Source organism: Oryza sativa, chromosome 2, assembly GCF_034140825.1.
Source record: "Oryza sativa Japonica Group chromosome 2, ASM3414082v1".
Taxonomy (NCBI): domain Eukaryota; kingdom Viridiplantae; phylum Streptophyta; class Magnoliopsida; order Poales; family Poaceae; genus Oryza; species Oryza sativa.
In genome coordinates, this window is record NC_089036.1 from 5,349,188 (window position 1) to 5,361,462 (window position 12,275).

Below are 12,275 nucleotides of genomic sequence, written 5' to 3' on the forward strand. Positions count from 1 at the left end.
TATGGGACGGAGGTTTGTTGGGAAACACAACCAAAATGATCAGCGACGACTGAGGGTGTGTTTAGTTTACGTCAAAATTGGAAGTTTTGTTGAAATTGGAACGATGTAATAGAAAAGTTGGAAGTTTATGTGTGTAGGAAAGTTTTGATGTGATGGAAAAGTTGGAAGTTCGAAGAAAAAATTTGGAGAAAAATGCCTGTGTGAAGTGCACACGCCCCTCGCCGCGGCCAGCTTCCGTTGCTGCGATTTTGACAGGGACAATGCCGGCGTCGTAATCCGACGACGAGCGGTAGCTCCGGCGTGCAAGCAAGCGGCGCTCACTGCTAGTGTCACGGGGATGGCCGGAAATGGATTTGTTGGATCTCGAATGGATGGATGGATGCATCAATGGTGGCTTGGCTTTCATGTCGCTCCTTGTCGTTGCTGCTCTTTGGGTGCAAGAAATCCCACAAGCCGTCGCTCTCATCCTACCCGATGATTGATGCGTATTTCTTGCCCCCTTTCCGCTTATCCGCCCACGAAAAGGGCGCCGATTTCTACTCCTCTTCTCCCCAAGAATCACTGGCTCAGTGGTTAGTGGTGACTAGTCATCGGACTCGGAGGGAGTGATCTGTCCGAGGGGATAAGGAGGGCTTCGTGTTCTTGAAATTCAGTTGTTGCGGCTTGCTTTCCGTGCAATTCTTGGTTGAGATCGCCCAATCATTGGGGGCATAAATGGAGGTGGAATTCTTGGAGGATTCCATTGATTTGATGCGTCTGGTAGTGTGGTGGTGTTCTTGAGTCTTGATTAGTGAGGAGGGAGTGGTTCTTGGCGGGAATGGCGGCGGCGGCGGTTGGGGTCGTGGTGGTGGTGGTGGTGTTCTTGGCCGCCGCCGTCGATGGCGTCGCGGGGAAGGACTGCACGAACGGGTTCCCGGGGCTGACGGCGTCGCACACGGAGCGCGCGGCCGCGGCGGCGGAGCAGCGGCCGGACGGCGAGGTCGAGGCGGCGCGGGTGCTCGATCTCCTCCTCCCCCACGGCCACGGCCACGGCGACGACCACGACGGCGACCGCCACCTCACCCCCACCGACGAGTCCACCTGGATGTCTCTCATGCCGCGGAGGCTCCTCGCGAGCCCCGTCTCTTCCCCGCGGCGCGACGCGTTCGACTGGCTCATGCTCTACCGCAACCTCCGGGGCTCCGGCTCCGGCGCCGGCGCCATCGCCGCGAGCGGCGGCGCGCTCCTGGCGGAGGCGTCGCTGCACGACGTGCGGCTGCAGCCGGGCACCGTGTACTGGCAGGCCCAGCAGACCAACCTGGAGTACCTGCTCCTCCTCGACGTCGACCGCCTCGTGTGGAGCTTCCGCACGCAGGCCGGCCTTCCGGCGTCCGGGGCGCCCTACGGCGGGTGGGAGGGCCCCGGCGTCGAGCTCCGGGGACACTTCGTCGGTGCGCCACCGCCATTTCTCGGCATCACTTGCACAGCGAAATCGCGCAATTGGTCTGAATTTGCGGTGGCTTTGCTTTGCTGCCTGTTCTTTGCAGGACACTACCTGAGTGCTACTGCCAAGATGTGGGCGAGCACACACAATGACACTCTCCTGGCGAAGATGTCATCGGTCGTCGACGCGCTCCATGATTGCCAGAAGAAGATGGGATCGGGGTACTTGTCGGCCTTCCCCTCGGAGTTCTTCGACAGGGTTGAGTCCATCAAGGCTGTTTGGGCTCCTTACTATACAATTCACAAGGTATATGGGGGAATTTCAGTTCCTAGTGTTGCTTGATCACTATATTATATCATTGTCTTGCTACATGAGTGCAATTCTTGGTTTGCAGATTATGCAAGGTCTTCTTGATCAGTATACGGTGGCCGGGAATTCTAAGGCCCTTGATTTGGTGGTCGGGATGGCCAATTACTTCAGTGACCGTGTGAAGAATGTCATACAGAAATACAGTATTGAGAGGCATTGGGCTTCACTCAATGAGGAGAGTGGTGGGATGAATGATGTGCTCTATCAGCTCTACACGATAACGGTGATTGTCGGTTTGTTATGAGATAGGAATACTGCCTTGATTAATGCAATTTTCTCTAGTGGAGTTGCTAACTTTTCTAGTTTTCTTGCATGTGCAGAATGATCAGAAGCATCTGACTCTGGCCCATCTTTTTGATAAGCCATGTTTTCTTGGGTTGCTTGCAGTTCAGGTCTGCTGATTTATTTTCTTACCTGCTTTTGTTCTTATATTCTGTATCATCTATGAACATGTGTCAATTTATGGTGAATGACTCAGACCAACTTACATTCAACTTCAACCTTGTTTGTCATATAGCAATTTACCTGTTTTACTAACTGTCAAAAATTATGGATTACCTAATATCCAGTTTTGAGTTGGCACTTGGCAGTTTGAAAATCAATATAACTACATGTTTGCGTGCCAAATGGATCTATTATTTCAATTCTACTGTTCATTTTGTCATTATATTTTTCCCACTATAGCAAAGACACTACCTAAAATGAAGTTTAGAACTTTTGGCTTGGGTGTCTGATTCCAGAGGATACAAGAATAGTAGTATTCCTATTGCAGTAATGTCTCTGACTGATAAATCTTGAGTGTGCTTCAATTCAGGCCGACAGTATTTCAGGCTTCCATTCCAATACACACATTCCAGTTGTTATTGGTGCACAGATGAGATATGAAGTTACTGGTGATCTTCTTTACAAGGTAAAAGAACACAAACCTTTCTTTCTGGATATTTACTCCATATGCATACATGAAGATGAATTATCTGTCCAGGGATATGGATATGAATGTACAATGCTAATAGTTTAGATTATCATATTGGTTACTTTTTTTTAGTGGTCATATTGGCTGCTTGGCTGAAAGGAAAAGGATAGCTTTATTCTGCTTACAGATTATGCATATTTCCTGCTGATATTGGTAAATTTCCAGATATGGGCCTGGAAGTGTGATAGCATAATCCGGGGAAAATAGTATATTTCTTGCTAACCCATGCTTTCTCTAGGTAAACTATAGTTTTTGGGCAGTATTATACCTTTCATTACCTATTAGCTCTGTAGTTATCCATATGCAGTCCCTTTTTTTGTCAGCTGTATGTCAAAGCCATGTGTTGGTTTTTTACTGGAGTTTTTTTATGCTGTTTTTTACTGGAGTTATACTATCTGTTTTTCTTTCTAATTCTTTTCACTAACATCATTTGAGAGAAAAGCTGATTGTAATCATAATTCTCATGAAACAGCAAATTGCAACGTTTTTCATGGATACCATCAATTCTTCTCATAGCTATGCTACTGGGGGCACATCTGCTGGTGAATTTTGGTAATTTTACTCTAGATTCTGAATTCATAGTCAATAGTATATTTCTCTTTGATGTATGACTATCTACTTCTATATAATTATTCAGGACCAATCCAAAGCGTTTAGCTGATACTCTGAGTACTGAGAATGAGGAATCTTGCACAACCTACAACATGCTCAAGGTTCACAATATCAAACCACTCTCCTGAACATTCAATCTCTCTCTCTCTCTCTCTCTCAATGGGTTCAATGCAATCTACTGCAGGTTTCTCGCAACCTATTCAGATGGACAAAGGAATTATCATATGCAGACTATTATGAAAGGGCACTGATAAATGGTGTTTTAAGCATCCAAAGAGGGACTGATCCCGGGGTGATGATTTACATGCTACCTCAGGCCCCTGGACGGTCTAAAGCGGTTTCCTATCATGGTTGGGGAACAAAGTATGACTCCTTCTGGTGTTGTTATGGGACAGGTAAATAAAATGCTTCTGAGTTCTGCTTATTTAACACTGCTGCTTTTACATGAAAATATTGCGGTAACAGTTTGTCAAATTAATACCGTGATTTTAGTATTACTTTGCTTGTGTTTTCATTCGAAGTTGTGAAAATTTGAATTGAAAGGCAATTTATCAGGTGGCCTGTTTCTTTATGGATCTTCTATTTCATTTACAGGGATAGAATCCTTTTCGAAACTTGGCGATTCCATTTACTTCGAGGAGAAAGGAGATAGACCGGTGCTAAACATCATTCAGTACATACCAAGTGCTTATAACTGGAAAGCAGCTGGGCTTACTGTTAATCAACAACTAAAGCCAATCAGCTCTTTGGACATGTTTCTTCAAGTTTCACTCTCCACTTCTGCAAAGGTAATTTCTTTTAATGTATGTTACATGAAAATCAGATGAAAGAAGCAGCAGTTAGCTTCCTCTATTCTACTTATGCAGACAAATGGTCAGTCTGCCACATTGAATGTGAGAATACCATCATGGACATCTGCCAATGGCGCAAAAGCAACTCTAAATGACAACGATTTAGGATTAATGTCTCCAGGTACAATCTTTTGAGTGCATGAACAAAAAAATATATCCATTTCAATCGTCCTTGATCATGTTTTAGACAAGTTCTTACTTTATTGTTTTGTGGGCAGGGTCTTTCCTTTCAATCTCCAAACAGTGGAACTCAGATGATCATTTATCACTACAGTTCCCTATTACACTAAGGACTGAAGCAATAAAAGGTCAAAACTCAACTTTTAGGAAATTTCTTCTGTTTTCAAGTATGCATCAATGTGTTCAGATGATCATTTATCACTACAGTTCCCTATTACACTAAGGACTGAAGCAATAAAAGGTCAAAACTCAACTTTTAGGAAATTTCTTCTATTTTCAAGTATGCATCAATGTGTTTTGCTTAGTTCACATACAATTGTTTGACATTTCAACCGAAAATTATCAATTAACATAAAAAATCATAAGCTAATAGTGAATATGAAACTGTGACGATGTGACATACACCAACTATTGTGATTTATTTTAGTCAGAATATTCATCTCAATGTTAACTGCTATGCTGTGACATCAGATGATCGGCCAGAATATGCATCTCTTCAAGCAATCCTATTCGGGCCATTTGTTCTAGCTGGCCTGTCAACTGGTGATTGGAATGCAGAAGCCGGCAACACCAGCGCAATTTCAGACTGGATATCTCCAGTCCCTTCATCCTACAACTCACAGCTGGTGACCTTCACACAAGAATCCAGTGGGAAGACCTTCGTCCTCTCGAGCGCGAATGGCTCTCTCACAATGCAAGAACGGCCGACGGTCGATGGCACTGATACCGCCATCCACGCAACATTCAGAGTACACCCTCAGGACTCAGCAGGGCAGCTTGACACCCAGGGTGCAACCTTGAAGGGGACCTCTGTGCAGATAGAACCATTTGACCTCCCAGGAACGGTGATCACCAACAACCTTACCCAATCCGCGCAAAAGAGTTCAGATTCCCTCTTCAACATTGTACCTGGGCTAGATGGAAACCCAAACTCGGTCTCCCTCGAGCTCGGGACCAAACCGGGATGCTTCCTGGTGATAGGCGTGGATTACTCCGTGGGTACAAAGATTCAGGTCAGTTGCAAGAGTTCTCTTCCAAGCATCAACGGGATTTTCGAGCAGGCCGCGAGCTTTGTGCAGGCTGCTCCATTGAGGCAGTACCATCCTATCAGCTTCATTGCAAAGGGGGTGAAGAGGAACTTCCTGCTTGAACCATTGTACAGCCTGAGAGACGAATTCTACACGGTTTACTTCAACCTTGGGGCTTGAACCTTGAAAGAGGTTACTCATTAGTAGAAAGAATCAAGAATTCAGAATAATGGTTGTCCTTACTATACTGTAATTTAGAATATGCAGCCAAAGAGGAAACGTTTTGTTTCTTCTGAAATTGTAGGATAATTTTTACTGAGTTCAGTGCAATGTTGTGCAATTATGAGTTTTTTTTCTGTGGCATTTTCGTATCTTGGTAATTGAAAATGCTGCTGAAAGCCTGAAATACAGCCATTCTGCAACATATATGATGCAGTAGATGCTACTTCCTCTGTTTCATATTCTAAGTCATTTTAGATTTGTCCTAACTCAAACATTTCTAAGTTTAACCGAGTTTATAGAAAAAATTACAACACTAAATTAGTTCCACTAAATTTATTATTGAATATGTTTTTATAGTATATTTTTAATTTTGTGTTGAAAATATTGCTATATTTTTTTTATAAATTTGATCAAACTTGAAAAGGTTTAACTTAGGATAAATTTATAATATAAAACAGAGGAAGTATCATTTATCTCCATTGTTCTGGCTTTTGTCCGGTAAACACAAGAGGGAAAAAAATCATCTGTTCTTATCAGGATTGCGTGATATACACTATAATGGCATTAGTATAACAATATAAGATCAGAGCAGGTAACAGCAGTTTAAGTCTCATAAAATACATCTCCAGCGACTGAGAGGACGACAAACTGGAGATTCTATCCAATTCAATAAACTACTGAGGAATCTCAGCTGATCAGAGCTCACCATTAGTGCCTGCATTGTTTAATGCATTTCGGCTTAACACCCGGCAAAGGAGTTGATCAATGTACCCATCATGCCTAAAGAAACCCACCCAACCACAATGGCACAAATCAAGGGGGAAAAGAAGTCATCCTCTGCAAAGAATTTTTTGGCACAACTTGGTTTATTCTGCAATCCATAGTCATGCCAATCCATAGTCATGCCAATCAAGTGATATAACAAAATGTAAGCATCTGTGAAATTATCCACCTAAGGATTTCAATTGGATAATATAAGGGGGGCAGAATTTGGTAGCAGATGTCAGAATCTGTGAAATTATCAATCGAATCAGAACTGCAGCTGCCTTGCACCAGGAAATTAATCGAACAAAATGGTTATCTTCGTGACAACAATATGTATGCTGGTTCAGATCACAAGTTAATAGATGTTTGAACTTTAAGGCAGATTATTAACTACATCCCAGATTACTGAAACAGAACAGCTTCACATGCTGAACTTTCAGTGTTACATGTTGCAGATCTAATCCCAACTATTCTCAGTAGCATTAAAGAATGACCATTTGGGGATAGAGTAATAACCTGAGAACTAACTTGTCATTTGTCACAATTTCCTCTCAGATCCGATTTTCAATCTAGAGTAGACCCAGCCAACCAAGCACAATCCGGCAAACTTCTTTGAACATACATGAATTTGAATGCGCACCAGATAAAGGTGCATACATAAATAATCTTTAAGGAAAAATGAATAATGGACATGTTGGCAATATGATGGACCATTGCTGATAACTATTACTGATTGAAATGTAGCAAGCATGGGACATAGTACATCACAGAGCTAGCTAAATGAGACACCACAATACTGACCGAAAACCACCAAGAATAAAGATTACACAACATACCCAACACGCAAACCACTTGACTTGACTGAGAGGATGAATTCTTTCGGCTGCCAGGATGCAGTGTGCATCACAAAGTTGAACAATTTAAGAAATGTAGCAGCCGACAAGAAGAAGTGTGAGGATAGAGCAGCAAAGGTGGATGTTGAAATCTTGTAGGTTGCAATCCATTCCACGCCCCTAGCCGCCTTAGATCTTGTCGAGCTTCTCAGCCTTCACCACTGGGTTGGCCTTGGCGATGGCATCCCTAGCCGCAGTCCGGTAGTCGAACTGGCATTCATGCTTGTCGGAGTAGCGGTGCAACGCACAGTACATGTTACCGCACCGGCAGTTGAATCCCGTCAGCCCAACCCTCTTCCTACAGGTAGCGCACCGGTTCGGCCCTTCCTTGACCTTGGGGACTACAGCAACCTCCTCGCTGGTGCCCGCGACATCGGTAGGCTGCACAACGAGCGTCTTCGCCTCGACCTGAGCCACCGCCACCGCCGTGCTACCACTGGCAGCAACAATATGCTCCTTCCCACCGTCACAACCATTGACAATGCTATCGATGGAGGAGGCAGCAAGCTTGGCCTGCTCCTCCTTCATGATCATCTCCTTGTGGCACTTGGAGCACATGTTCATGGTCGCCGCGCTGCCAAAGAAGCCGCAGTTATTGATGCAAAGGATTGGGCCCTCGGGCTGCTGGCAGCCAGCCTCCTTGTGTTCCATCGCAACTGTGATCTGTTCATCAAACAAACAATGCAAAACTCAATACCGAAATGCGTATAAGAAACAAATTTAAAATTTAACATACGGATAAATCAACTAGTGTCCAATTAAATCGGGCGGTAAGATAATCCAAGAAGCACCTAGTTGCTACAATTTTCCTATCGAAATTTCCATATAATTGTGACTTTTAAAATAACCTATAACCCACTGCGGCGAGCTTACACTTTATGAAACAAGATCCTAATTTCTATGAGGCGCAACGAAATCGCCATCACAAAAGTGGATTCCTCATCTTATCAACCAAACGCGCCTATCCATTTCGACGAAATCAAATTCAAACACCGTAAATCTGCTGTAACACGTTTTACCCACTCACATTTACCCCGAGTAATGATTAATCGCCCACGGTTCTACAACAAATCAACCCCAAAAAAAGATCAGGAAACTCACGCGAATCTAATCATTTCAACCTGAAAGATCACATAGCCTAATACACAACCGAAAAAAAAAATCAAACATAAACGCTTTCCCCTCGAGCCCAATAACCAATAACCAACCACATCAAATACCAAATCAAACAACGACCCCCCACATCAGATCCCCGCACCAACCCAAAACCGATCCCCCCTCCCCAACACCAGCACCACGCGGATCGATCGATCGAATCGAATCGACCCCAAGAAAAAAACAAAAAAAAGAAAAAGAAGCCCACAGATCAAACGGGTCACCCACAAACTCAAGGGGGGGGGTGGAATCAGGCAGGGGGAGCAAGAGGGCAAACCCTAACCCTGGTCGCGGCGGCGGCGGAGGCCGAGGCGGCGGTGGCGGAGGAGGCGTGCGGGGATTGGAATCGCGAGCTCGGTGCGCGTGGTGGCGTCTCCTCTCTCTCTCTCTCTCTCTCTCTCACTCTCTCTCTTCAGGGGAAGGTGGGGGTGGGGGGAGAGAGAGACACTGATAAAAAAGAAAGCCCCCGATGGCGACGGGGAAATTACCGGTTTGCCCCTCGCCTCGACGTGTATTTACGCCACGTGGTGGGGTTGTGGGCCGTTGGATCGTGGTTGGACGGATGGGAATCGGAGGGAGGGTGTGGGGTTTTGCGGTTGGGTCCCTGGGAGATGTGGGGTTATAAAAAGTAGGGGCTTTTTCTTTCTTGCTGGGGAAGAAGATGGAGGAGAGGGAGAGCGTGTCCCTTTTCCTTCTCTTTATTGTTGGTGTGATACTTGTGTTTAATTATTAAATCCTTTCTTATTATAGTGCTGGAATTTAGTTTTTTTCTATTGCAGTAATACTGTGAAATAATATGAACCGGTATAAAATAAAAAGATAACGTGTTCATATGATAATCGTATAAATTGTTGCTAACTTTTGTAGATGAAAAGAACAACATGTTCATAACCATTCCCTATAAAATCATATTGCCTTATAAATGAAACATATAGGTTGTCCTAGATATAAAACAATTTTTGCCTGCTTGACACTCTTGTGTTCATGAAAATTATTTTTTTTAATACACAAAAGAGTTGCGCACCTATGTATTAAGAACAATAAAATTTATAAGCGGAGCCAAATAAAAAGAAGAAGAGAGCCACATGTGGAGTAGATGAAAAACTAGAGGACCATAAACCTATTCTCATGGTAAGCAAGAGACGACCTATTGTGACATAGCACTCTACCTTATTGCGTCATGTATATACCTTATCATGTACAAAACAATAAAAATAAAGAATATGGTCAGACCAACTTGCTTTTAACTATGGATGATTGGTAGTATTGATATAGGGGTAAGAATACATTTTTAGGATTTAGTTCAATCATAAGGGTTTGGATTAAGTCGTTGATTTCGTACCAGCTAATTAGGTATGCTAGGTATAAACATTTGGCATAGCATACATGCACTTAGTAATATAGGTGCTCAATGAAAAGAGAAAATTGACATTTAGCCATCGTCAGGATGGGGTTTCGCCAGAATGCCACTCCCAAAAGTGGTTTCGTTAAAATGCCATCCTCAAACAGGGGCAACATGTTGTAATGCCATTTTATCCATTTCTTCTCAATTTAATGATTTTTGTAGTGTTTTTTCTTGCTGAGATGACTAAAATACCCTTTATCCTATCTCATCTCTCTCTTCTTCCTCTCCGTTGCATATACACAGCACGGCTCGATGGCGTGGCTGTGGACGGGGACGACGCCAGCTAAGCTGGGGACGGGGACGGGGAAGGGGACGACGCCGGCGTGGGTGGGGAAGGCTGCCCCCAACCTCCGGCGCGTGCGCCAGCCACCGCGATCGAAGACGGCGACGGCGGCGAGCCTGACCTGGACCTCCATGGTACCAACGCCCCCGCCCTTGAGCGGCGCGGCGTCGTCGGGACCCACGTATGCGCCATCCACCTCGAGGCGGAAGGCGAGCGTGGTGATGTTCCGCGGCGGCTGCGCGAAGGGCGGGAGCGTGGCGACGGCGATGGGGGAGGACGGGGCGAGGGAGACGGAGGCGAGCGGGGAGAAGCGATGGGGGAGGACGGGGCGAGGGAGACGGAGGCGAGCGGGGAGAAGTAGGTGACAGTGAGCTTGGAGTTTGGGTTGTCGGCGAGGAGGGAGGCGTCGATCCGTCCCCAGCCGCGCCGGTGCCAGGGCAGGGATCCATCTCCTCCACGCAAGTCAACTAAATGGTCACAGGGGCAATTTTGTCACACCACGGTGGAAATCATTTGCAAATCAGCTAATTTGGTCGAAATGGCAAAGTAGCAATGTGGCGTCGTTCGAAAATGGCATTATAACGAAGCCACAATCCGGAGTGGCATTCTGGCGAAACCCCATCCTGACGATGGCTAAATGTCAATTTTCTCCAATGAAAAGGGATCATCTGACTTAACTGTTGTGTAATTGAGCCACTGACACATGGAAAGAGACTCACATGTCAGCATATGTACTTTCTCCTTGTCTTTTTCTTAACCAACGCTTGTAAGATCTTGTATTGTACTCCCTCCGTCCCATAATATAAGTGATTTTGAGTTTTTACTTATACGGTTTGACCACTCGTCTTATTAAAAAAAATTGGAATCATTATTTACTTTTTTGTGACTTACTTTATTATCCAAAATACTTTACACATAACTTTTCGTTTTTTATATTTGCATAAATTATTTGAATAAGACGAGTGGTCAAACACTACAAGCAAAAACTCAAAATCCCTTATATTATGGGACGGAGAGAGTAGTATTCATCAAAACGTTAGATACCCGGGTGAACTAATATATGTTGGTATGAGTCATTTCAGCATACTCCTGTGAGAAGCAGCAAATGGACAATTACATGTATGAGAGTATCTGATAAATTTTATGATCCTTGCATATATAGAACCTGAAATATGCACCATTTATTCCATTCTATTTTGCAAAGAAGAATGTGTAAACGGTATCAGAGCTCGAAAATTTTCACGCATAGGGCTAAACTAATGAAGAGCTATTTTTTCACGAATAATATAGCATTTTTTTAAAAAATATAATAAGAATTACGGAGCGATTTCAGCCTAAACAAATAAGAGCTATTTTTTTCACAAATTATATAGCATTTTTTTAAAAATATAATAAGGATTACGGAGCTAGGTATAGGGTTTCAACCCTAGTTGCTCCATGTTTGTTTTCCGCCCCAGTGCGCAGATAATTGTTACCTAGCTCTACATATTTTGTTTAAATAGCATAGAGTATAGAGCAGATGATGGACACAAGTCGTCTGCAGTACTGCAGGCTGACATGTGGGCCCACAGCCCTCGGGCCCACATGTCAGCCTGAAGTACCGCACATGCTCTGCAGGGGATCTCAATTGAGCAGATGATATTGATCTCTTAGGTCTAAATTTCATAAGTAAACTATTTATAAGGTATTGTTTGAGTTGTTGATAAAACCTAACTAACAAGCTTTAATACGTAGAGAAAAAGAAGATTCCTACAACATTGTACTCCCTCCGTCCCTAATATAAGGATTTTAACTTTTTGCCTGTACTGTTTGACCATTCGTCTTATTTAAAAAAATTTAGAATTATTATTTATTTTATTTGTGACTTACTTTATTATCCAAAGTATTTTAAGTATAACTTTTCGTTTTTATATTTGCACAATTTTTTTTAAATAAGACGAGTGGTTGAACAGTGCACACAAAATATCAAAATCCCTTATATTATGGGATGGAGGGAGTACTGTCTTAACCAAATTCCTCATGTTATTTCCCATCTTCGTCTACTGTGGAGGAGCTCTAACTCATTACTCATCCGTTATAATTATCATTTTCTTTAGGACAAAACTCGGTTTAGTAT

General features: G+C 43.6%; 2 protein-coding genes across 3 annotated transcripts; one reads left to right on the forward strand and one right to left on the reverse strand.

The window, feature by feature from the left end:
* Positions 1–563: 563 nt before the first annotated feature.
* On the forward strand, positions 564–5,799 carry LOC4328608 (uncharacterized). Its single transcript, XM_015770122.3, has 12 exons — positions 564–1,430; positions 1,527–1,729; positions 1,818–2,015; positions 2,113–2,184; positions 2,607–2,702; positions 3,238–3,317; positions 3,403–3,478; positions 3,562–3,772; positions 3,972–4,165; positions 4,244–4,349; positions 4,447–4,536; positions 4,880–5,799. The coding sequence occupies exons 1-12, from the start codon at positions 818–820 to the stop codon at positions 5,614–5,616; spliced, it is 2,676 nt and encodes an 891-aa protein (XP_015625608.1). The 5' UTR covers positions 564–817; the 3' UTR covers positions 5,617–5,799.
* Positions 5,800–6,998: 1,199 nt separating this feature from the next.
* On the reverse strand, positions 6,999–8,895 carry LOC4328609 (zinc finger A20 and AN1 domain-containing stress-associated protein 4-like). Of its 2 annotated transcripts, none has more exons than NM_001409385.1 (2): positions 8,755–8,895; positions 6,999–7,979 (listed from the first exon to the last, which is right to left on the reverse strand). In NM_001409385.1, the coding sequence occupies exon 2, from the start codon at positions 7,965–7,967 to the stop codon at positions 7,446–7,448; it is 522 nt and encodes a 173-aa protein (NP_001396314.1). In that variant the 5' UTR covers positions 7,968–7,979; positions 8,755–8,895; the 3' UTR covers positions 6,999–7,445. The 2 variants fall into 2 exon arrangements, with proteins under 2 accessions (NP_001396314.1, NP_001396315.1); NM_001409386.1 differs by having other exon boundaries at positions 8,749–8,895.
* Between the last annotated feature and the right edge of the window lie 3,380 nt (positions 8,896–12,275).